Consider the following 25,793-nt stretch of genomic DNA (forward strand, 5'->3'; position numbering starts at 1 on the left):
GTCTGCATATCTGAGGTTGTTGATCTTTTCCCCAGCAATCTTAATTCCCACTTGTGATTCATCCAGGCCAGCATTTCGCATGATGCACTCTGCATATAGATTAAATAGGCAAGGTGACAATATACATCCTTGTCGTGCTCCTTTTCCTATGCTAAACCAATCAGTTGTTCCATATCCGGTTCTGTCGCTTCTTGACCCTTATACAGAGTCTGGTACTCCCATCTCTTTAAGGACCTGCCATAGTTTGTTGTGATCCACACAGTCAAAGGCTTTAGCATAATCAATGAAGCAGAAGTAGATGTTTTTCTGGTACTCTCTTGCTTTCTCCATAATCCAGCGAATGTTGGCAATTTGATCTCTGAGGGACTGCCTTTCCCCATATGTGCTCCAGAGAGCACTGAAGTCAGGGTCGCAAAATTGCCTGTCTCTCTCTGGCCCAAAAAACATTGATTGGCCATCACGAGGGCTAGGGCCTTCTCAGTGGAATGAGCTCCCGGAGGGCATCAGGGCCCTGCGGGACCTTCTACAGTTTCACAGGGCCTGTAAAATGGAGCTCTTCCACCAGGCCTTCGATTAGGAGCCGCCACTGGAGCCATCGGAAACTGAACATGTTACGGCCCTATATCACGTTGGCCTTCTTGCTTTGGACCATATATACTAACAACTGCTATCTGTATTTATTAACATATATGTAAATTGCTGGCTTTGTGAATTTTGACAATTTTAATGTATTTATTGTTTTATCTATTTTATCATGTATGCCACCTTGAGCCAGTTTGCCCCAGCTAGGCGGGATACAAATCTAAAGTAATAAATAAATAAATAAATAAATTCTACCATTCCGCAGGAAGCTGTTTGTAAAATGGAGCTGTTTCACCAGGCCTTTGGTTGAGGTGGCAGGTGTCCAGTAAAAACTATTTGGCCTCTCTTGCTGAAGATGCCACCTCCATGTGGCCCAGGGTGAGCAAACTCAGAGTCCAGCGGCACCAGTATTAGTGCAGATTGTGTTTAAATGCTATTTTAATGTTTTCATTAACTATTTATTATTGTGTCTGTGTTGCCGAATGGCCCGGTTATTGTCGTGATCTGCCCTGAGCCTGTTCGTTGGCTCTGCTGGGCTTGCAAAAATGCCCCCCCCCCACCTTCAGTTTCTATTGCAGAGATTCTCTGGTTTGACTTTAGTTCTTTGGAAACAATGGAGGATGGGGGCCCCTTCTTTGGGGGATAGTGTGCTTCTTAACATCCAGTCTGGTGAAGCTTGCAATCAGTATTTTGTTATGCTTTGGCTAGTCTTAGTTAGTAAAAGTTAGTGCAAAGGCAGACTCCTAGCTCTCAAAAATGCCTTGTAGATGTTTGGGATGGTCAGCTCTTGGGCTTCAAAATGGAGAACAGAAGCCCTCCCAAGTGCCTGCTCAGAACACAAGTGGTGTGACGGAATTTTTATTTTTTTGCCATCAAGTCACAGCTGACTTATGGCGACCCTGTAGGGTTTTCAAGGCAAGAGACATTCGGAGGTGGTTGCTGTTTTCTGCCTCCACGTCGGCCCTGCTTAGCTTCTGAGAGCTGACAAGATCAGGGTATCCTGGGGCTATCCAGGCCAGGGCTAGGCTGAGAGTAATGTGACTGGCCCAAAGTCTCCCAGCAAGCTTCCATGGCACGAGTGGGGATTCGAACCTGGATTTCCCAGATCCTTGTCCACTACACCATGCTGGCTCTCATTATGGAATACCTGTTGGAATTTGAATTTTTTTTACTGGCATGATTATACATACGAACGTCATTGTTTCTTTCCTGGCCATTATACATGTCGCTGTCTTTGTTTCTTTCCTGGCCATTGAAACAAAGTTTTAGTGTGTGTATGCCACACATCTCTCATTCACAGTAGCCTGCTTGCCGTTGCTTCTCTGCTGAGGAATCCAGCAACTCTCCTCAGGCAGTATCTCCTGCCATGCTACAATTTGACAGTGCCTGGGTCATGTTCCCCTCAAGGATCAACTGATGAACACCACAGCCTGCAACATCTCATCAGCTTCAGAAACACAGGCCATCAATTCAAATAAAATCAGCTCTGTTTGCACCTCTTGCCATCTGTGAATAGTCTCTTGGTTTATAATCCCCCTGAACTAAAGAACCAGTGTCCCACAGCAGCTATCCAGTACAACAACCTCCTCAATCAAAGAATCTCTTCCTTCAACTCTGGATTTCTGTCTTAAGACGTTTCTGTGTGCTCAAGTCTTCAATCAAGGATAAAAGTCTGTTGTACTGCTGAAGCAGTGTGATTTTTGATTACTCGTTTACCTTTATGTTTTACTTCCACCACCCCTGTCTCTCCCAAATCCCTCTTATTGCAACATGGCTTGCAGTGCAAACCTAAACAGAGTTATACCCTTCTACGCCCATTGACCTCAATGGACTTAACTGTGCTCAGGATTGCACTGTTCCTTATCTGACAAGAATACAGAAAACTACAAAAGAAGGTTCTGGTACAAATTTATTGAGCCACACAAATATTCACAGTTTCATATATATACACACACACATACATACATACACATATACACACATACAGATTTTATTAGTTAGAAAGATACTACGGAAAAACGAAAAGACATAAGAAACAGGATAGAAAACATCTAACAGAATGGATACTATACTGATACATCAGCTTAAGTTACAATGTAATTATAGACGCTATGTCTTCTGTAAGGTTTTTGTTGAAATTTATAATTTTGTGTAATTGTAAAGTTAATTTGTCCATTTCTGCTGCATCTAACAGCCATAAAATTAGTTCTTCCTTTGTCGGTGTCTTTTCTTTTTTCCAATATTTTGTGTATAAAATTCTAGCTGTAGTTACAATTTGTATAATCATATATTCATCTTGTATGTTAAAATTTTGTGGGACAATATTTAATAAAAACAAGTCTGGTATGAAAGGTACATTTGTGTCAAGTATTTTTGTACTATCTCATGTATCCATATCCAATATTTTAACAACATCACATGTCCACCACATATGATAAAAAGAGCCAGTTTAAAAAATAAAAATAAAAACAGTTCCATATATTTTGAGCTATTCTGCCTTTTTTCAGAGGGATTTAAGAAACTAACACCATATACTTTTTTTAAAGGCCATTATAATAATTCTTGGGTTATCTTATTCAAAGTCACAAGAATCCTGCCTCCTGAACAACAGTAAAAATTCTGAAATTATTAAGATAGCAACATGAAAACACAAGGGTCATGTACAGCAAGGGAACAATCTCTCTCCAATAAGTATATGGGCAGTGCAGGCCTAAATCCCAAATCCCAGCATATTACTGGTGAAGCTAGTTAACATCAATATGTTGTCAAAGGCTTTCATGGCTGGAGTTCATTAGCTGTCGTAGATTTTCCGGGCTGTATGGCCGTGGTCTTGGCATTGTAGTACCTGACGTTTCTCCAGCAGCTGTGACTGGCATCCTCAGAGGTATAACAGCTGCTGGCAAAATGTCAGGTACTACAATGCCAAGACCATGGCCACACAGCCTGGAAAATCTACAACAACTAGTTAACATCCTCCGCTCTTTCAGCAGAGAAAAGAGATCACCACAATGACCCAGTTCTAGGGAGCGAAGAATATAGCAGCTGCATGCAAGCTCATAGCAACATTAACATCAACACCCACCAATCACAGACTCATAAGCCAATGACACCCTTGTGTTGGCCACGCATGGAAGCAGCCGATTAATATGGTGATGTCAGCATATCTCCCTGATGACCCTGGCCACCCTACAATCAGAACAAGGGAAGAGACAAAGGAAAATACACCACCCTCCACTACATGGAGGACTGTGGCATGCCTCTGTCTGCTGATGTATGTTATTTGTGCCTATTATTCACTCCAGTAATCCTTGTTCTGGATCTCTCCTCCCCATTGTATATAGCCTATGTGGTTTATTTTTTTCGATCAAGTCACAGTCAACTTGTGGCAACCCCATGGGGTTTTCAACGCAAGAAACTTTCAGAGGTGGTTTGCCATTGCCTTCCTCGGTGTGGCAACCCTGGTCTTCCTTGCTGGTCCCCCATCCAAATACTAACCAGGACTGACCCTGCTTAACTTCTGAGATCAGGCCAACCTGAGCTATCCAGGTCAGGACTGTGGCTTATTACACACCAGCATTGATCAAGAGAGCTGTGAACTTGGAGGGGCCTGTCCCTCCCCCTTGCCAGAGCCTGATTGTGTAGACCCTCTCAGCCCACTCAGGGCAAGTTCTGTGCTGAAGAAAGGAGATATTAGTAACAAGCAGAAGGCTGGTTTAGATCGTAGTCTACTCAACCCCATTAGAACAAGCACTGCACTCAATAGGCTTAGAAGAGTGTAACTCTTAGTATTGCACTGTTGGTCGCAGATCTCCTAGTGTCACATCCCATTTGACCCCCAATTTTTAACACTGTGTATGTAGGCTAGCCAAAAAGTGTCCTGGCCATTTAATAAAGGCTTAATGGGATATTATTTACCATATGATGTTATTTACCACCATACCATGAAAAGCATCACCTGTCCATTTCCACACATTAAGCCTCTATTAAGGAGGGACATTTCTCTCCAGGCCTGTTGGCAACACTGTATATCTATATTTATATATATTCTTCTCTGTAGACTAATTATTGCCATTAGTATTAATGTGATTGTTTTAAGAACATTTGAAAATATCAGTGGTACAATTATTACATATCAGATATAGCTACAAGAGAAGTTCTCAACTTGGCATTACCATATGACTTTTAAAAAAAAGAACATTCTGAAAATCCTTTCCTAAATGAGCTAAGCAGCCTCACCACTTGTAATCCATTACTGACAGGGCTAGTTCTTCACTTAACCCTTTAGATGACAAAAGTCTGCAATCTGATAACAAATCAGGCTTTTGTTACCCAAATGAAATTATTATTCTGTTTCCTATTTTTCTCAGAAGACAAGAAAAACAGTTCTTTGATCACGTGATAATATTGCAACCAGTGCTTCTCTGTCTTCCTTTGCTCATTTACAATACCCCACCACCACAGCCACTTTAAGTTGAAAAGACAAGAGCACAAATCCTGGGTTCACCCTATAGTTATCACTCAGCACTACCTCTTTTCACTGTAGTAAATTGATGTGGAGCGGTTTGAAAGGACTTTATATCATGACTACTGCAAGTGCCAAAAGAGTTTCACATGCAATTAATAACTTTTTCACCTAGTTTTCAAAGAAGAAAAAAACAGAGAGTAGAGGAGGACCAAACAGAAGAACAAAGGCCCTGGTCACATGGGCCAAATACGCCCTCACGGATGACCTCCGGAGGCATCGGGATCGAGGCGGGACAGCGGCGCTGCTGTTGTTAGATCTGTCGGTGGCGTTCGACGTGGTCGATCATCAGCTGCACCGACGCGGGGATCTGGGGGCTGGCCTTGCAATGGCTTGTCTCCTTTCTCCAGGGTTGGAGACAAAGGGTGGCACTTGGGGAGAAGCTGTCCCAGAGGCATCCACTAGTCTGTGGAGTGCCGCAAGGGGCAGTGCTCTCCCCAATGCTATTTAACATCTATATGCGCCCCCTTGCCCAGGTTGCCCGGAGGCATGGGCTAGGGTGTCATCAATATGCAGATGAAACCCAGCTCTATCTGGCTCTACCCCAGAAGATCTGGCTCAGTCAGTCTGGCTCTACCCCAGAAGATCTGGACCGGGCGTTGCAGGACATGGCAGGATGGCTTAGGCTGAGCCGACTGAAATTGAATCCGATGAAGACGGAGGTCCTATACCTGAATCGAAGCTGTTTGGGGTTAGGGGTCCCACTTCCAGCCTTCGGTGGGGCACCGTTGGTGCCAGCACCAAGGGTCAGGTGTTTGGGAGTGCTCCTGGATGCCTCCGTGACAATGGAGGCCCAGGTAGCAGCCACTGCCAAGACAGCCTTTTTCCATCTTCGGCTGATTAGACAGTTGGTCCCCTTCCTCGAACGCGATGATCTGGCTGCAGTGATCCATGCTATAGTCACCTCGAGGTTGGACTACTGCAATGCTCTCTACATGGGGCTGCCCTTGGGGCAACTCCAGAAGCTGCAGCTAGCACAAAATGCTGCAGCCAGGCTGCTGATGGGCCTCCCTATGTGGGAGCACATCCAGCCTGTGCTAAAGTTGTTCCACTGGCTGCCAATAGCGTTCTGGATTCACTTCAAGGTGCTGGTTTTGACCTTTAAACCCCTATATGATCAGGGACCTGCCTACCTGAAGGACCAACTATCCCCGTATGTTCCCCAGAGAGCACTGAGACCCGAAACTCAAAACCACCTGGCCCCCCCTGGGCCTGGTGGCGCCAACGCTTTGGAACGAGCTCCCTACTGAGATCAGAGCTCTGCGGGATCTCCAGCAATTCCACAGAGCCGTGAAAACGGAGCTGTTCTGTCAGGTGTTCCAGTAATAAATCGTGTAGCACTTGTACTTTACAATATGATGCCATTGTATTTAAACAGTTTAACTGAAATTTTTTATGGAATTATATTTTATGTTGTTTTTGCTGGTTTTACATTGTATGTTGGTTTTAAGAATTTATGTAAGCCGCCCTGAGCCACTTTGGCGGGAGGGTGGGTTAGAAGTTTAATAAATAAATAAGTAAAATAAATTACCAGTACTATCTCTTTCAGGAGCTCAGATCAAAAGACTGGAAGTACCACTGCAGCCAATTTATTGCCAGTACTCTGTACTGGATTTCTTTCACTCCTGGGACCTCCAGAATCCATAAGTAGTTCTGCCATATGTCTACAGTTAAGAAGTCATAGTAAAAGACTGGGAGGGTTTTTTTGCAGAGTTGAATTATGTTTACTCCTAGATATCTTGTTGAATCAGCAGAGTATAACCCCAAACTTCACAGGAGGCAAAACTACAGTGATTGGCATATTTTGGTTTATACTACCCAAGTAAGCATGACAATTTAAGATAACCTTTTCCAGGAGAATGTGGGAGTCACACCGCCTCCTGTTTCACTTTTGTTACACCATTCCCATAGAAACTGTATGCTAGTAGACCCATTCACATGTTAATAATTATACATGGATATTATAGATCATGTGTACTTGTTCTCATATGTTTGCATGGCAGATCCCCTGTTCTGTAGCATCCTTGTTTCATGCTATGTGGGTGTTTACAAGTGCAGGCATATGTGTAGTGTTAAGTGAGGCAAACCATTAGAGTGTTTCACCTACTTCTGAATCCACATTGCTGGGAAAGATGGAGAATACTCATTCCTCCCTGGCAGAAATAGCCAAGGAGACCTTTGGCCAGTCATGCACTCTCAGCCTAACCTACCTCACAGGATTGTTGTGAGAATAAAATGGAGGAGATGAGCATGAGGTAAGCCATTTTGAGTTCTCACTGAGGAGAAAGGCAGAATATAAATGGAAGCAAATAATAAAGAATAAGTCTGTTTTGGTTTTATGCACAAAGTCTGCGATATGTCATATTGTTCCTACATAAAAAGGAACTTTACCAAGCCTTATGTTAAGTATAGAGGAAGATTGTTCCCATGTGAATAGTCAGATAGAAGGACCTGGGTTTCAGTATTCTGAACCATAACTAGAAATACCATTATTACTAATAAAAAAATTCTTGCTTTCTCCTGCAACAGACCAAACAACGATTCTTCTGGCATTTATTTCAATAGCACATTGTGTGTGTATGTCTTGGCTGATTTATTGCCATTTAATTTTAATTGTTGAATGATTTCTAAATGGTTTTAATGAGTAATGTTGCACACTGCTTTGCATATTTGTTTTTGTTTTTGTTTGGCTTTTCCTCACTAACTTTTATTAACCTTCCTCCCTTATGGTTGCCATGTGCCCACTGGGGATAGGAGATCTCCCACCCCCAATGAGCCTTGTTGACCAGCACTCCAGCGGCTGGCAGGAGAAAGAAAAAATATTGTAAAGCTGCTGTCACTGACACCGTGCCATCACTTCATCTCTGACCCCACCATATCCCTGCCCTACCCAGCTTGTTGCCAAACTGCACCTGACAACTGTATCCTCACCATTTTTTGTTGACATGTTTTATGTCAGTGGTGGCGAACCTATGGCATGGGTGCCAGAGGTGGCACTCAGAGCCCTCTCTGTGGGCAAACATGTCATCGCCCCAGCCAGGCCCAGACCATAATTAAAGTGTCAAATTCTCTGCCAAATAATTTTAAGTAAATGTAAGCATTTGGGATTGCTTTCCTTACTTTGCTTGTATCATCTTAACTTAAGGTATGAGTTGTTTTTTCTAAAGTAAAACCTCAGTATTCAGGTTAAATTGCCGTGTTGGCACTTTGCGATAAATAAGTGGGTTTTGGGTTGCAGTTTGGGCATTCGGTCTCTAAAAGGTTCGCCATCACTGTTTTATGTGATTGTTTCAATTTTTATTTGTATTTTAAACAGTTTTAATTTTTGAAAAGTTTTAATGCCCACCACCCCAAGGATCCTGAGGTGGGTAGAAAGGAGGCATAGAAAATTCTCCGTGTGACCGGGGCCAAAGAAAAATTATTTACTTTTGTATCCTGTTTGCTCAACATCTAACAACCATCGCAAAAGGAATTATATGGATTCTTAGCTCAAGCTTTCACATGTCAACAGAACAGCAAAATATCTGAGTTTTTCTGCCTAGAAAAATAGATGAAGCATGTCCCAGCATCTTAAGCAGATCTCTGTCACAGTTGTAAACAAAGCTCCATGATGGAAAGGTTCATGTCTGGTATCAATACCAACTACTACAAATTATTCATATTTGCCCATATAGCATTTATTTTGGATATGCAAACAACTTGGGAAGTCAGCATGGTAAATTTACAGGTTTGGAGTCAACCAACTCCTAAAAAGAGTATTCAGGTTAAATTGCCGTGTTGGCACTTTGCGATAAATAAGTGGGTTTTGGGTTGCAGTTTGGGCATTCGGTCTCTAAAAGGTTCGCCATCACTGTTTTATGTGATTGTTTCAATTTTTATTTGTATTTTAAACAGTTTTAATTTTTGAAAAGTTTTAATGCCCACCACCCCAAGGATCCTGAGGTGGGTAGAAAGGAGGCATAGAAATGTTTTAAATAAATAAAGTTGCAGCTGACTAATGGTAACCTTTTAGGTTTTCAAGGCAAGAGACGTTCAGAGGTCCCATTGCCTGCCTCTGTGTAATAACCCTGGTGTTCCTTGGTGGTCTCCCATCCAATTATTAATCAGGGCTGACCCTGCTTAGCTTCAAGATCTGATGTGATCAGGCTATCCAGGTCAGAGCTATATAGAAGCCTTATATATAAATAAATAAATGCAAGCATACAATGCTATGAACTAGAGCTCAGTCTGGACAGATTGTTGCTACTTTTAACATATGAAGCCTTCAGTTATTATAACCTCAGTGTGCATAATTGCTCAAAGTATGGTGGTATGTTTCTGAGCCACCACATATTTCCTTTCTTCATACATGTTAAACATTTCAGAATATAGCCCTGTTACAAATGGATAGCTCTTAATTCAAATTGTAGAGTAGTGGATGGCAAGATGCAGTCTCCAGATAAAATGTGCCACTGGTGCATAAGAGACAAGCTGCTCACATCAGAGACAGACATGAAGTGATTTGCCCTGCAAAATTAAGGTTACTACAGGGCATGAGGGGGAGGTGAAACACACCATTTTAAGAAGCACAAAGAAGCTAGAGCCCTTTCTGACCTTCAGCTACCGTTCTCCTTGCTTTCTACCTCTCTGCTGATGATGACAAAGCCACATTTTCAGGGGCTGAAATGCTGCCTATCCTGGGCAAGCTGTTTGCTGTCTCAGCAACTGTTTATTGATTAGTGGACTCCTTTAGGCACTACCTTGCCAGAAACAGCCTCCCTTGTCTGGCTGCTGGATAAGGTTTTGTGCTAAAATGCAGCCAAATCACACTGCGTTTTTTTGCAATGTTTGCAAAAAAAAAAAAACACCCAAAAAACACACCGAAATATTGCTAGACATCATGAGCTTAAGAATGCAATCAGACCCTGCCTGACCCTACTGCAATGCTAGCACACATGGATTATTTTACACAAATGATAAAAACTATCGAGAGTCATGGCTTATGTCTACATTTTGTTAACTCCCACTCCTACTGGTTATGTTTGCTTACAGCTAAATGCTGAAACACAGTGAGAATGACGCAGCTCTCGTGAGGTAGCTAGACAATAAATCATCAACCTTATTTCTGTGCCATTTAGTTCCAGAAAGGTTGGGTGGTTGTTTGGAAAATTTTAACACAAAACCATTACATCAGTTCTAAATATTGAGGCATTCAAATGTTAAAAAACCCAACCCAGATCACAGAAACTTAAACATTGGTCCTAGTTCTACCTTAAGTAGGGGGCTCAATACATATTACAGTTTCTTAAATTATTTTTCTTTTACAAATTTATCTTTCAGGATTATGCAGAAGGGGATGGGGAGAGGGAAATGTTAACCTTTTCCTCCTCTGACATTTTCTGCAATGGAAAAAGCCATCCTTGGGGAAACTTCACTGTACCAGTATTTCCCCCCAAAGCGTTCAAGCAGCTCAGGGTGGCTTTTTCTAGTGAGAAAATGGAAGAGAAGGAAAAGTCCTGACAGCTAAATTTGCAAATATATATGTATGCTAGGAAGAAACCATAACATCTAGTTGAGTCCTCATGTATAAGAAGCCAGGCAAGAGCAAGAATTTATAGCACTTTGGAAAGATGCAGTTGCTCTGACTGACAATTGTTAGCAGGAGCCATATTTTGAATTATACAATGGCCAGCAACAGAGACTCACTGCTTCATAAACTAAGACAAAAGCAAAGGGCTCTTTAAACCCCACACACACACACACACACACTCACTTCATTATTAACAGCAACAAAGGTTCTCTCGGGATTCTCTCTTTATGTCCCTCACTCCCCTCAACAAGCCAAGAAGCAAATAGTGCCTTTGAAAAAGTAGAGAAGAAGAAGAGATTGGATTTATACCACACTCTTCACTCGGAGTCTCAGAGCGGCCTACAAACTCCTTTCCCTTCCCCTCCCCACAACAGATACCCTGTGAGATAGGTGGGGCTGAGAGAGCTCTTTCCAGAACTGTCCTTAAAAGAACAGCTCTGACAGAACTATGGCTTACCCAAGTTCATCCAGCAGCTGCAGGTGGAGGAGTGGGGAATCAAACCCAGTTCTCCCAGATTGGCGTCCGCACACTTAACCACAACACCAAACGGGCTCTTCCTCTTAGAGGAAGCATATTTCTAGGACTGGTGACTGTGGTACAGCCCAGGAGGGAAACCTGTGAGGGCCTGGCCAGGTCTCCAGGTCACCTGTCCCAGTGCTAAGGGGTTTACTTTGATAAGTCTCTAGTGGGAGGGCAACCAGACTGCAAATCTCCATATAAGGTTTGGCACTGATCCAGGAGTGGGGATAGAGTTATCTCAAAAAAAAGGTACAACCAAGAATGGGGATTTTGGACAATATTACCTGCAGTGAAGTTACTGTCTTGCTGTTTGATCTGTGGACCAGCAGTAATTATTGCCAGGACTGACACTATGACTTCCAGGTATCATGTGTGCTAAATCACTGCAGCTGACACTCCAAAGCCTTATTTACTTAGAAGCATCTTCAGAACAAATCCATGGCAAATCTTCAGCTTCCCTGCCATGTCCAAGGCCCGATTTGCAGCCACCTATGTGAAAAATACAGTGCAGATGAATTTGGGGAAAAAATCTGGAGAGGATTGTTCTGTATTGCACCTTTCTTTAGAAGGAACATTTTGACACAAACAGCACTGGTAATGTTAATTTAGGGGAGGGGCATGCATGAAACTGATAGATAGGCGCCATGATTAAGGTGACCCAAAGGAGGACAGGGCTCAGTACCTTTGTTCCTTGTACAGATGAGGGACATTCAGCAGGTGCAGCTTATCATCTCAGAAAAAAGCAGAGGCAAGAAGAGTTGCCTCTGAAAAAATGCCTTCATCTACACAATTATAAAAGGTGACACAGGGTTATAGTTCATAAAGTGCTTTGTTTGCTTCTTTTTTTAAAGTACTACATTACCAGCCCTTCTACCAGCCCCCTCCCTCCATCATGTCATTGAACCCCAGGCATGCAGGAAACTGGGATCCCAAATGCAGTCCCTGGAAGTATGTGTTCGGGAAGAATCTCCAGAAAGAAACAAGAATGCGCCTGTGATCTATCATGGACCCTTCCAATCCTCATTAATACCTGCCAGATGAACATTTAGGCTGTGAAGCAGGCAGTTCTCCCAACAATTTAAAGGATCTTCTGTTAGGATAGGATCAAAGCCTGTACGTATGATGGCTCCTCTTCTGCCACTTCACACTACACTGTCAATTCAGGTTAAAGCCTGAGGAATTGCAAAGGCAGTGAAGACTCAGGGGAATGTTTCTCTCATGGATCACCACTTGTATAATGCTAGCATAGATACTGCCAAGAAAGGACTGGTAGTGCAATCCAGGATTGTACTATAAGCATCAGCAAACTCAGGTTCTCTGGTCCCCCCCCCCAGGTTAGTAGTAACTCAAGGAGGGGAGCAAATTTTAAATAAAACTAGACATCTGGAGACCCAGTCTTGAATCTCCGTTCCTTGTTTAGTTGCAGACTCAAGTCCAAGAGAGTTTGCATAAGTTTATCAAGCTGATACTGAGCCTCCAACACCGGTTTTGGCAACACACATTTCCATGGCTTGTCACCAGCTTCTGAAAAAGGTTGGGGCAGCTGCTGTTTGCAAACCAGGACTGACAGTAAGAATATGAAGGCCTGTCTGTGCTGCCCTTAAGCTGGCCCATTCTTTGCTGTGCTGTTGCTGTAAAAATCCAGAAAATGATCAAGCCACTAGTTCAGCTCTTCACATAGCAAAAGAGGCAGAGGCAGATATTATCTGATTACTTTGCGTGTTTATTTTACAAGATGCAAAATATACATGACATTAAATAGTAACTTGCTTATTAAAGGATTCAAAAACAATGACCAATGATAAAAATTTGTGTAATAAATGACTAATGACTTATGAAAGTTGGTAAAATAACTGCAAAAATAAATGATCAGTTCAAATGTGAATCATCTTTAGGATGAGCAAAAAGAATAACAATTTACTGTCACATATGTTAATTTCAGTGCTCCTTCTACTTAATGTGTTTACCAAGAACCATGTTCTCTCTCGTTCTCACACACACGCACATTCCCACTCCTAGCAGCTTCACTCACCCAATAGTGAGAATCAGCTTTTCCTAGTGAGAATATGCCATCATACATGGGTGACAAGTACTCACCCAATAGTGAGAATCAGCTTTTCCTATTCAGATTGCTCAGATGCTCTAGAGTCAGTGCTATGCAAGAAAACTGTCTCCCTAGGCCAGCTTGTGTGTAGTTTTTATGTGAGCACAAAAAGTAGGTAGGTGTGTGTTTTCAGATGCACATCAGAAGTTACTTCTCATTGGTAGTAATGCAGAGCAGATGGACAAACAGCCACATTCAGACATGTATTGGAAGGAGACCCAGGTCTGGATGTCATCTATCTATGTGGGATTATTTTCAGTGGGATGTGCATTAGGATGTGTGTCTGAATGCACATTCTGCCCTAAGTATAACTAAGCATCATTAGGTTGGAGGGAGGCAGATTGGCCTGTCTTCCTCAGCATTCACTCTCCCACCCCCTGCATCCTTGCAAGTTTCCACAAAGAGGTATGGAAATTACCAAAAGAGGGTACACATTTTGCAGGAGCAAAAACATATGCACAGAGTATGGAACCCTTTGGGGTTTTGTACAAATATATATTCGCTAAATATGGATGCAGAACATGAAAGGCAGTCTCTGGCAACAGGGGAAAGCCGCCTCAATTCTCATCCATCCCTACCAGATGGCAGCTGGGGCAGGTGGCTAGTGGCAGCAGAGAAGCCAAGATGAACCTGTTCATGCACTGCAGATGGTACCATGCTATAGGTGTGCAGGCACCTGTGGCTGGTAATATATATGGGCAATGGCAGTTGGAAAATGGCAGAGGGGTTGATAACTGTTCTTCTTTGGCAAGAATGAGGAGGGGTTTGGGTGGAATAATTAGGAGGTCTGTCATGTATTGATGCATGTGCAATATTTGTATGTGTGCCTAGCAAAGCATAGTATAATGGCATGCATATATTGCAGTTTCCATGTTTGTATTTCAAAACTATGGTGAGGTGATTTTGCAACACTGCAAGTACCTTTCATACCTGATGACTCAACATAATATCAGAATTCTCTTTCACTTGGCATTAATGTTGTTGTAGAAAAGGTGTGGATCTGTATTTATTGACAGGGCCCAGTCCCTTCTCATATAAGCATGTACTTGTCCATATATGATGGCATATTTATGGTTTGTGCATATTTGTGTGCACACATTATGTATAGTTCTATGAGGCCAAGCATGCATTACTGGGTTTGTATGGCTGTGCATGCTGCATTATTTGGTGCCAGCAACATGCACATATTCCATGTTACTATGTGTTTATATGCTGAGTGTGGTTTACAATGTCTGTGTGCAGGCACATGCATTACCAAATGAGTTTCTCTCTGTATGCATGCATCCAGTCGCGCACAGCTTGTCCCTGTGTCTTCATGTGAGGAACAAAGTCTGGCATTTATTTATAAGGCAGGCTTGGATTGGTGGATTCCTGAGTTATATCACTAAATCCCTTCAAGGCACTATTAGTTCCACTGCAGTGAGCTCTGTAAGTCAGCCTCCGCAACTAGCTCAGAAACTCCAGTAACCATTTCAGCACAGAATTCCACTACGTGTCTGTCAGTTCTTCCAGACATGCATGCAACCATGCATACACAAAGAAATACTGTTCCAAAGCTTCAAGAAAAGAAGTGTGGTACATTATTGGATGGTATTCCATGCTAGCTCAGAGCTAGCACTTTCTAAGACCACTGCTGGGTGAGAGATGCTGTGTCTGTTTTTCATTGCAGGGACATTAGCTCAGAAACTGATCTCCTTCTCACCTCCAAGCCGCAGAGTACCTTAGGAGTGTTCCAAGCTGGCAGCCAATAATCAGTGCCATGGCTGATTGCCAGTGCTCTGGAAGCTGCATGATCTGGGATTTAGCTCCCAAGTGCTGCTTTTATCCAACAGAGACCTCATATGTTCTTTTTATGGTATCTTTGTACAATTCTGTCTTGCGAGAGGCTCATGCACAAGAGCTGATATCTGACTTGAACACATTTTATAACAAGACAAATATTATCAAATGAAAGAGGCGTCTTCTGCCTTTAAAAAGAGACTCTTGTGCCCAGTTTACAGATGGAATAACTGACCCATCTGATGCAGCCTTAAGAAATTTCAGGTGGCCTCCCTGGCTTTACATACATTTTCCAGATGTGAACTTTATTATAGATTTAGTAAATTGTGGGATCTGGAACATGTTAGAATACCTTAGGCCCATCCACGAACAGCATGCATCTCAGAACATCACTTCAGCTTGTCCATCACATCTACAAGATTCATGTTAATCCACATTCCACATTACCAGCGGTAACAGGGCTCCTGCATGGTTAGAAGTTGTGCAGAAGAAGGGATTTGACAGCTAGAGGCTGCCATGTCCTAGTGCTGCAGGAGTGAGGGAAAGTATGCATGTGCTGAAATTCCTTTTTCCATTGCAACAACAGGGGCCTTGTCCTCTTTTGGCATCTGTGTGGCTTAGGGGAATCAACTTGAACTTCTTCTCCCTTCTTTACTCCTTCGTCATCCTTGCTTCTGCTACTCATTCTGAGAGGAACTGTCTACTCCTTCAAATGATGCTGAAGGACTGAGCAGTTTGGCCTTCTCACATGACCCGTGGGAGATGTCATTGCTTTACAGATCAATGTGATTTGGTTAAACTATCTAGAGGAAAATATACTTTTCCTTACTCCCAAGGAGTGGAGCAGACTATTCTTTCGGATGAGAAGAGATGCATATTAAACGCTTAAATAAATCTTGATCAGGGGTATGAACCTGATGCTGAGCACAGAATCTCCAATTTGCTATTGGTGGTTTATTCCAAACAAACAGCAGGAACATCATACCAAAGGTTCCATGATGAACACCTCAGATTGAGTAGAGCTTTTAAGATTGATCTTTATAGAACAGCCAAGAAAAGATGTATCTTAGAGTACTGGTATGTGGGAGGTGGGATAACTCTGTCTGTGCGGACTGAAGAAGGTGCTTTCCATTTCTATACTCTTTCCATCTGAATTAAATTTGTCTATGGAGAAGGCAAACCAGTACAGCAAAGGTGAAGGCTCTGGTTGCCAGTATCCAGGTGGAGCCTGGAGTTCTCCTGGAATTGCAGATCAGTTCTGCTGGAGAAAATGTCTGCTTTGGAGGGGGAACTCCATGGCATTATACCCCACTGAGGTCCCTCCCCTCCCTAGACCCCATCCTCCCCGGGCTTCACCCCCAAAATCTCCAGGAATTTCCCACCCTGGAGTTGGCAACCCTAAGGAAGCAGACACATCTTGGCCACCGTAGAATGGAGAGCATACTTTGATTTCTAAAGGGGGCAATGGAAGTGTTACTTATTTGTCTTGCCCACTTACTCCATTCCTTCCCCCAGCCAAGGTTTCTAGATCTGGCGCCCATGGTTTGCTGGGGTGGGGGTGGGGGTGGAGTCTTAGTATTGACAGGTTGCTACTCACATGAGTTTACATGACAGCAGCAGCCAGAGACATGTGAGTCTGACCTGGATGTGATTGGCTTCTATGACAGCCACCTCAAATGTCTTCTTTTGCCCAGCCTGAGATGACATTGTCTCAGCACCTGCCACCCTTTATTTAGAGAGTCAAGGTTACAGCTGCATAGAGTTTCAAAATAACTAAAGGCTCTTTGCTTACCTTAGTCACCTTTTCAGGATTATTATAAATTGCATTGAGGGAGGGAGGGAAGAGTATAGGAATAACAGTTATTCCCCTGGGTAGAAGGACGTGTTCTTCTTGTCTGCAGATCTGAAGTCCAGATAAAGAAAGGCAGCCCCCTCCACTCCCCATCCTGTGGGTCTGGTTTTGTCACCCCATGATCTGACAGTATGGCTATTGAAGACTCGTGGAAATGTGCCTTAAATGAGGGCAGACATTGTAGGAATGCCAGCACCTCAAAATGTTAGTGTATCTGAGAGCCAGTGAGCTGTAGTGGTTAGCCTGCTGGATGAGGATTTACAGGACCTGGGTTTCAGTGCACACTGTTCTGTGAAGCTTACTGGGTAGCCTTCAGCCAGTTACTCTCTTTCTACCTAACTTACTTCACAAGGTTGTTGGGAGGATCAAATGAGCAAGGGCAAACCACCTACACTGCTCCTTGGAGGAAGAGCAGGATAACAATGTACTAGAAAGGGCTCTCTAATAAGGAACAATGTACTAGAAAGGGCTCTCTAATAAGGAACTCACTTTTCTGCAAAGAAATAGCAATGTGCAATGTTAATCAAATACTTGGGATAAGACATTGCACTGGCTCTTCTCCTAGGACATAGGACAGAAACTGCTGGGGGCATGTGTAATGTGCTCTCAGCTATCATCACCACCATATGGCAGTCATGAATGCATTTACTCTGAGTATACATGGACAACCTGCATGTACACAAAAGTGTTGCACATTCTCCTCATGTACTCTGGCTTCCCATGAATAATGCTCCTCATGTTTCTTTAACATTTTTTGTTCTTCAACGCATCCAGAAAATCAGAACAACTCTTAGTTTTTCCTTTAAGCTTCAGGTATTGCTTTAACAAAGGACATTCTGTCATTTATCTTCTCTTCTGTCCAGAACTGTTGATAAGCAGAAGACCTTGTCAACTAAAATTCTTGTTCCAGGAAGAGATAATGCAAGCTCATATGACTGTCTTGTTATATCCTAATATAAATGTTTTTGGGGGGAGCAAAACTGAATGGCCAGTCATAAATTACAAATGAAAAATGGGATTTGGGAAGCTGTGGGCCCTTCCCACTGTGTGACAACAAATATGGAGGCAGTTCTGGGGTGGGGAGAATCAAAGTTTTCTTAATATGTGTTTCTGTTCAATTGGCTACAAAGACAAAGCTTTTCACGCTAGACTAAAATGGAGCATGTTTCCCATTCGGAGAAAAAACCCTTCTATTGCCCTGTAGCAATGGGCAACGTGTATATATTGCCATAGGCACTTTAGCAGCTTGTCTAGTACAAATTGCTTGTCTGCTAACAAAGTCCAAATGTCCAACTGTGGATGGACATGGAAATGTTGATTGCTATGGAGTTTTGGTCAAAGACAGGAGGGTAAGCGTGGAGGCCATTAGTAAAGGTATTGGGATGGGGAGCATCAGGTTTGGCTACTTTGGGGTCTGCAGATAAACAGAAGAAAAGTGGAAAAGTGGTGGCTTTGTGGCTGGGGAGTCCTCCCCCTGCATGTCATAGGCCAAATGATCTGTCTCCTTATCTTTTCATGTTCCTTTCTTGCAGTGCATGAGGTCTGGTGCTGCTTGCAAAGGGGCTGAACATTGGGCAGTTAAATAACAAGGGCCACAAACCATGTCTGGCTCCTATGATGAATCTGCAGCATCTGCTGAAGAAATAACTGACAGCTTTTGGGAGGTAAGAGCCCTGCCCTCCCCTTCCCAGACACACACACACATCTTCTGAAGCAGCTTTGGCAAAGCAGGGTGTCCATGTAATCCCGCCCAAATTTTCCTTATTAGCCTGATGCAAAAAGGATTTCTGATTGGTGGTGTTTATTGACCCAGAAAGCTGTCTCAAAAGTTAAAGAAAAGGCAAGCCACGAATTTCTATACCAAAGGTTCTTGATGAAAATGCCTTGGATTTTGCAGGGTAGGAAGGAAAGGGAGATCATGGAAGCCTGGGAATGAAAGGTTTTAGTCCTCCGGAGTTTGCTTTTCTCTTTAAAAGGCACTATCTGACAACCTTTCAGTGCTTCATTTCCATACCAAGAAACTAAGTGCTGCTGGAAGTGTCACTCTTTTCTTTGGAATTCATGTCTCCTCATCTAGAAGTTTAGGGGCAGATTATAGTTACTCCAGTATGCTGAATGAAAAGGAGGGCACATTTCACAGATATGCTCATCAGCTGTAAAAAAGGCCCCCTTCCAAATATTTTTTGAAAATACAATTTTGCCTTTGCAGTTGCTTTAAAGTTAGGGCTATCACTGATCCAGGTGGCTGGAGTCATCCATGCTGTCAGTCCAGGAAGCATTGCCCTCACTTTCAGTTGATTAATATTCTCTCAGCAACAATGACAAGTAACTAAATCTGATTGGCTAATTAGTCTTGTGACATCATCACACTGATTACATGATCCCTGATTAGCTGTGAATGAGAGAGAAGCCCAATCAAGCGAAGAAGACACCAAACCAAGCAACAGGTTAAAGCAACAATGGCAGTGAAACAAACAAACAAACATGGGGGAGGGGTTGGATATCCAGGTAACATTTTACCCCCTTCTCTTAAAATCAGATCTGCTGAAAATTTAGATGGGCAAGCATTCAGTGCATTCTTGTTTGCAAATGTATAGCCCTGCGTTATAAATATAATATTTGTAAGAATATAATGCTACCTTTTTCATGTTTCCTTTTTAATATTAATATGTCTCAGGGCTAATTAATGATTTGGAGTTGGGAGTGAGCAATGAAGTAGCTAAGTTTGCGGATGACACTAAGTTGTTCAGGGCGGTGAGAACCTGGGAGGAGCTCCAGAGGGATCTGTCGAGGATGGGCGAGTGGATGTCAATGTGGTAGATGAGGTTCAACGTGGGCAAGTGCAGAGTAATGCATATTGCAGCAAAAAAAAAAATTCCTAATTAAAAATATATGTTGATGGGGGTCTGAAATGGCGGTAACTGACCAGGAGCAAGATCTTGGAGTCATGGTAGATAACTCCCTGAAAATTTCGACTCAGTGTGTGACTGCAATAAAAAAAGGCAAATGCTATGCTGGGGAATATTAGGAAGGGGACCGAAAACAAATCAACTAGTATCATAATGCCCTTGTATAAATCTGTGGTGCAACCTCATTTGTATATAGTTCTGGTCATTGCTCCTCAAAAATATATTATTGCTTGGAAAAAATGTGGAAAGGGCAACTAAAACGATTAAGGGGATGGAACACCTTCCCTATGAAGAAAAGTTAAAGAGGTCAGGGCTCTTTAGCTTGGAGAAATGACGATTGAGGGGGTGACATGATTGAGGTTTACAAAATTATGCATGAGATAGAGAAGGCAGAGAAAGAAATACTTTTCTCCCTTTCTCACAGTACAAAAACTCATGGTCACTCAATGAAATTAATGAGCAGTAGGTTTAGAACAGATAAAACACACACTTCTTCACCCAAAGAGTAACTAACACGTGGAATTCACTGCCACAGGAAGTGGTGGTGGCTACAAGCATAGCTTCAAGAGGGGATTGGATAAATATATGGAGCAGAGGTCCATGAGTGACTATTAGCCGCAAGGTATGTCTGCTTGGTGCTTGAGGGGACACAGTGGGAGGGCCTCTGGAGTTCGGACCCTGCTGGTGGACCTCCAGATGGCACGTGGGTTTTGGCCACTGTGTGACCCAGAGTGTTGGACTAGATGGGCTGTTGGCCTGATGCAGGATGGCTTCTCTTATGTTCTTATGTTCTAAGTTTGGGAAAAGATTCTGTGTCTTAATCTTGGTGATGATCCCTAGCACAAATTCTGCCCTGGTATTGTGCAAATATACAAATTCAAGAATCTCATGGCCCTGTGAAACATCCCATATTGCTATTGCACATTGCATGTGAATACTATTTCTATTTACTTTAATTTCTTGTTACGTGCATAGCAGGACAACAACTAGCATTGCTGAACTAGAGTGCCAGGGCAATGTTCAGACACAATGACAAGGAGACACAAAAATGGCACTCCATCAACTGTACCTCACTTTAAGCCAAAATTCCTTGCTCCCCCCCCCCAATTCAGGAATAGCTATTCTTTCCTCTCTTCTAATTGTGGTAAAACCACTCTGGACTCCAGGATTGTGCCTGGGACTTCAGCTTGTCAGTGTTCCCAGGAAGTATTCCATGTTTCTGGCAGGTGGGGAACTATAAACGGACAGTGAAACGGATTGATGATGGATACCGGTTGTGCAATGACCTGATGAACTGTGTGCACGAGCGGGCCAAGATTGAGAAGGCATATGCCCAGCAGCTGGTTGATTGGTCCAAGCGGTGGAGGCAGTTAATAGAGAAAGGTATCACTTCTCTTCTTGCCATGCTTTCCAGGACTTGGGTGGAGGAGGTGGGAGTGTCCTTACAATGTTTGCCTTCAAAGTGTGGGATGAAATGGAGGAATGACAAACGCACACACACACAAGAATTTCTTAAGATTAATTCTGTTCATTTGCCATGAAAGGAATGTTGGGTGAATCAATGAACATACTGCTGCCCTCCAGTGGAGGAAATGGATCTTGCAACCCCACATAGGCATTGGAATGTGTGCCTTTCCAGACAATTATTTAGTTAGTTTCTGATTATTATCTGCCTTTCCAGATCAGCATTTGCCAACACAGTGAACAATAAGCAAATATGTGCATTAAAATAATAATAAACAAACAAACCTAAAATATTGAGCATTTCATAAAAATGAGAGAAAACTCTAGGGAACTCTCCTGAGCCAGTGAAAGTTTAAAAGTCTCTCTTTCCTCTTAAGTCCCAGTCAAATGTTTATGAAGAAGCAAGTCCTGCTGCTTTCAGTGGGACTTACTCCCAGCTAAGTGTGTGTATCATTATAGCCTTAGTGTTATGATATCACAGATCCAGTGCTAGAGGTATGATATTCTGTCTCCATATAATGGAAGGCGAAGGGGGGAAGTTGCCTTGCTCTGCTGGGATACACTCCTGTTTACTGACTAAGAATGATGAGGGTAGGTCTGTACTCCAGTGCTGGAGAGGACTTCACTGAATCATAGAGAAAGAGGGGGAATGTCCATAAAATGGTGTGTCATGTCTGAGAGGGAAGTTGCTGGTGAAATGGCTGGATACCTTGAAGAATAAGTAACAGCTGCAATGTTTCCTCACAGGAAGTAAATAATCTGGAAAGGCCCTAAGGGTGAGGGTGTCTGGGTGTTCTCCGAGGCTCTGCTCCTTGCATAGCTTCTGTTTCCAAGCTTTTTCCTATCTCACCTTGTGGGGACATTTTGATTACGGATAGTTCTGTAAAGGAAGGACAAGGTTTTATTTCAGGCTGTCCAATAATCACCCCAGTCTTGCTGGTACTCTTGGTGCATAGGCCCACAGTACGGCAGTCTGGAGAAAGCATGGATGGGCATAATGACAGAGGCGGACAAGGTGAGCGAGCTGCATCAGGAAGTGAAGAATAGCTTGTTGAACGACGACTTCGAGAAGGTGAAGAACTGGCAGAAAGATGCCTTCCACAAACAGATCATGGGAGGCTTCAAGGAGGCTAAGGAAGCAGAGGATGGTTTTCGGAAAGCACAGAAACCTTGGGCCAAGAAGATGAAGGAGGTATGCAGGGCTGGAGCAAGGGAGGAAAAGGGGAGAATGTCACACTCATTTTAGGGGGGAAAGAACCTGGACAGCTTCCTTGTGCGGTCAATAACATGGAGTTCCCATTGCTCCTCCAGAGCATTGAGCAAGGGTCTCTTAAGAGAACAGAGCCTCTCCTTCAGGAAAATCTGGATGACACCAGGTGTGGTACAGAAAGGAGAATGCAGTGCACTGAGTCCACAGTAACTGTAAAGCACTGCCTGCATGATTTCATAGCAGAACTCTCCCTACTTGATGGGTCCCCTTGTATGCAGGGGACATCCCACACACAAAGTATTCCCTAGTTTTGTAGAAATCTACAGCTTTTGCTTTGAAGCACATAATTTGGCCTTGTACCTAGTGGCCTTTTCAAAACCCTGAAGTTGAAGTGTCCATTGGACAAGAAAGCACAAGTTTTATTATTTTGGAGGAAGCAGTAAAATATGCAGATATAGATAAGTTAAATGATGCAAATTATTTCTAATTTATTCCAGTAACCAGATTAGATAAATCTTTGGGCATAGGCCTCATGGAGTGGAATATACATGATGCGGAAGGATTTTTTGCTTGAGTTAAACCGCATTTCCTGTGCAAAGGGTTCAAAAAGAGGTAGTGAGTTTGGATACTGGCACCAAGTATCTACATGCACTCATCTGCATGGCTTCCTTTCCTTCTCTATCAATTCAAACCAGCTGGAAACAGCCAAGAAAGCCTATCACCTGGCATGCAAAGAGGAGAAACTGGCTATGACCCGGGAAGCCAACAGCAAGGCTGAGCAGTCCATCACCCCAGACCAGCAGAAGAAACTGCAGGACAAGGTGGAAAAGTGCAAACAGGATGTGCAAAAGGTGTGAGTGACTTCCCTCAAAACAATGGATGTATTCATACCCAAGCATCTTTGTACACATGAGAAATATAGTCATTGTACATGTATTTATTTTATTTGTTTGGATACTTTTACTTTGCTTCTCTCCACTAAATGTGGAATCAAAGCAGCTTACAATATAAGAAAATATGTATGCATTCTCTTACTCTTATGTGTGCATACTTTATTTAAAATATTTGCCCTCACACTTACCTGTCCTTATACAAAAGGTCCTTTACCACATTTCTGCACAGACATGTGCACACAAACATCTCTTGGATGTACACAGTGATCCTCAACTTCTATTTTGCCATTTATTCTCGTTTATCCTGGTATGTCCTTACCCATACATCCTTACATATCTTTGTTCCTTCACTCATATGCACCTTACTCACTCTAGCATTATGCACTCAGATTTCTTTACACCCACACATTGTTTAAATACATGCATCCCCTTTCTAGGGCAGATACAGTGAAATCCTAAGAACACTTTCCTGGGAGTAAACTCCACTGAATAGACTTGAGTAGGATTCTGAATAGACCTGCATAGGGTTGCTCTCATAGCATGTGTATCATTGATAGGGTTAGGGTTGCCAACTGCTCGGAGGAAAAAAAACATTCTGTATATTTAATAAATTCTTAATAAGATGTTATTTAGAAGGTGATGATATTTATGCCTGTGCGATGAACATAAGAACATAAGAAGAGCCCTGCTGGTTCATCTAGTCCAACATCCTGTCTCACACAGTGGCCAATCAGTTCATCTGGAGTGCCAACAACAGGGCATAGAGGCCGAGGCCTTCTCCTGACGTTGCCTCCTGGCTCTGGAATTCAGAGATTTAGTGGAGGTTCCCCTCAGTCACCATTGAGAGATTTATTCTCTATGAATCTATCTAATCCCCTTTTAAAGCTGTTTATTCCTATGGCCATTGCTACATCCTCTGGCAGCGAATTCCACATTTTAATCACCCTCTGTGTAAAGTAATATTTCCTTCATTGGATGCCCTCGAGTTCTAGTATTTTGGGAGAGGAAGAAAACGTTCTCTTTGTCAGCTCTCTCCACCCCATGCATAATTTTTATAAACCTCTATCATGTCCCCCTTTACTCATCTCTTTTCTAAACTGAAAAATCCCAGACCAGGTTTTCCTCATAGGGAAAATCTCCAACCCCCTCATCATCTTGGTTGCCCTCCTCTGCCCTTTTTCCAGCTCTACAATGTCCTTTTTTAGATACGGTGACCAGTATTCCAAATGAGGCCACACCATACAGGGGCATTGCGATATTGGCCATTTTATTCTCAATCTCTTTCTTAATCATCCCTAACATAGAGTTGCCTTTTTCACCACTGCAGTAACTGGGTTGACACTTTCATTGAGCTATCCACTATGATCCCAAGATCTTTTTCCCTCTCAGTCTCAGCAAGTTCAGACCCCATTAGACTATACCCGAAGCTGGGATTTTTGTTTTGTTCCAGTGTATATCACCTTACACTTACCACACTGAACTTCATTTGCCACACTATTGCCCACTCACCCAGTTTATCTGCTCATTTCCACACATTAAGGCTTTCTATTGAAGTGGCAGGACATTTTCTCCGGGCCTGTTGGCAACCATATTGACAGACAACCCTACTTGTTCCTTCTTGCCTTTTCCCGGCAGCTGACAGCCTTTTTTTCTGTTGATGTTAAACTAGAAACTAGCACTAGGAGAGAAAAAAATCTGTGGAGGCAGTAGAAATCCCTACTTTTTCTTCAGACTACTGACTTGTTAAACTTGAAAAAAGCTTTCAGTTTGCTTGCCTTATCCCACTGCTTTCAGCTCCTACTTTGTCAATAATTACTGTCAAGCTAAAAAATCTTAAAGTGGTGAAGATGATCTGAGCATAAGCAAGAAGCAGCAGTGACCAAGATCAGTCCTCTTAAGGTTCTCAGCAGTGAAAATATAGTTGCTGTGTTCTGTTCTGGAGAAAGTAGCTGTTGTTATTGTGGCTCCAGGACCTTGAGAAATTATGTGTCGATAACATCTCCCGCCCTTACTTCAGTTACTTTTTGACCTCTTCTGACTGTTATGGGGTAAATCTGGTACCCCACCTGCTGCAGTAGGTAGGAAATGAAGGGCAGGCCAATACGGATGCAACCCAGGGAATATAATTCCTCAAGGATGTCCTGCTGCCCCAGTGTTGTTTATGCAGTGGTGGGCACTGCCAGTCATACAGAGGAAGAACATAAATGTACACGTTCTTCCTCTGTATGCACCCTTCTTGTTCTCTGATGGCCGTTCCTCAGCGGACCCATTCCTAGGCTTGTAAGAAATATTATTTATGGACCACTTGTTTGGATTTTTTATTTTCAAAACTTACATTTGAAATGCAGACTTGCAGAGAATAACGTTAATAGCAGATAGCATATTAGGA

The 25,793-nt window shown here is 42.8% G+C and overlaps 1 protein-coding gene across 1 annotated transcript in view; it reads left to right on the forward strand.

Annotated features, from left to right (window-relative positions):
- Window positions 1-25,793, forward strand: part of PACSIN1 (protein kinase C and casein kinase substrate in neurons 1) — a 65,134-nt gene that overhangs the window by 31,340 nt on the left and 8,001 nt on the right. Inside the window, exons 2-5 of the mRNA XM_015423962.1 lie at window positions 18,461-18,592; window positions 21,064-21,220; window positions 22,258-22,493; window positions 23,207-23,362. Coding sequence (XP_015279448.1) covers window positions 18,530-18,592; window positions 21,064-21,220; window positions 22,258-22,493; window positions 23,207-23,362 — 612 coding nt within the window. The 5' untranslated portion in view covers window positions 18,461-18,529. The remainder of the gene's footprint in view (window positions 1-18,460; window positions 18,593-21,063; window positions 21,221-22,257; window positions 22,494-23,206; window positions 23,363-25,793) is intronic.

Source organism: Gekko japonicus, unplaced genomic scaffold, assembly GCF_001447785.1.
Source record: "Gekko japonicus isolate JY-2015 unplaced genomic scaffold, Gekko_japonicus_V1.1 scaffold370, whole genome shotgun sequence".
Classification (NCBI taxonomy): domain Eukaryota; kingdom Metazoa; phylum Chordata; class Lepidosauria; order Squamata; family Gekkonidae; genus Gekko; species Gekko japonicus.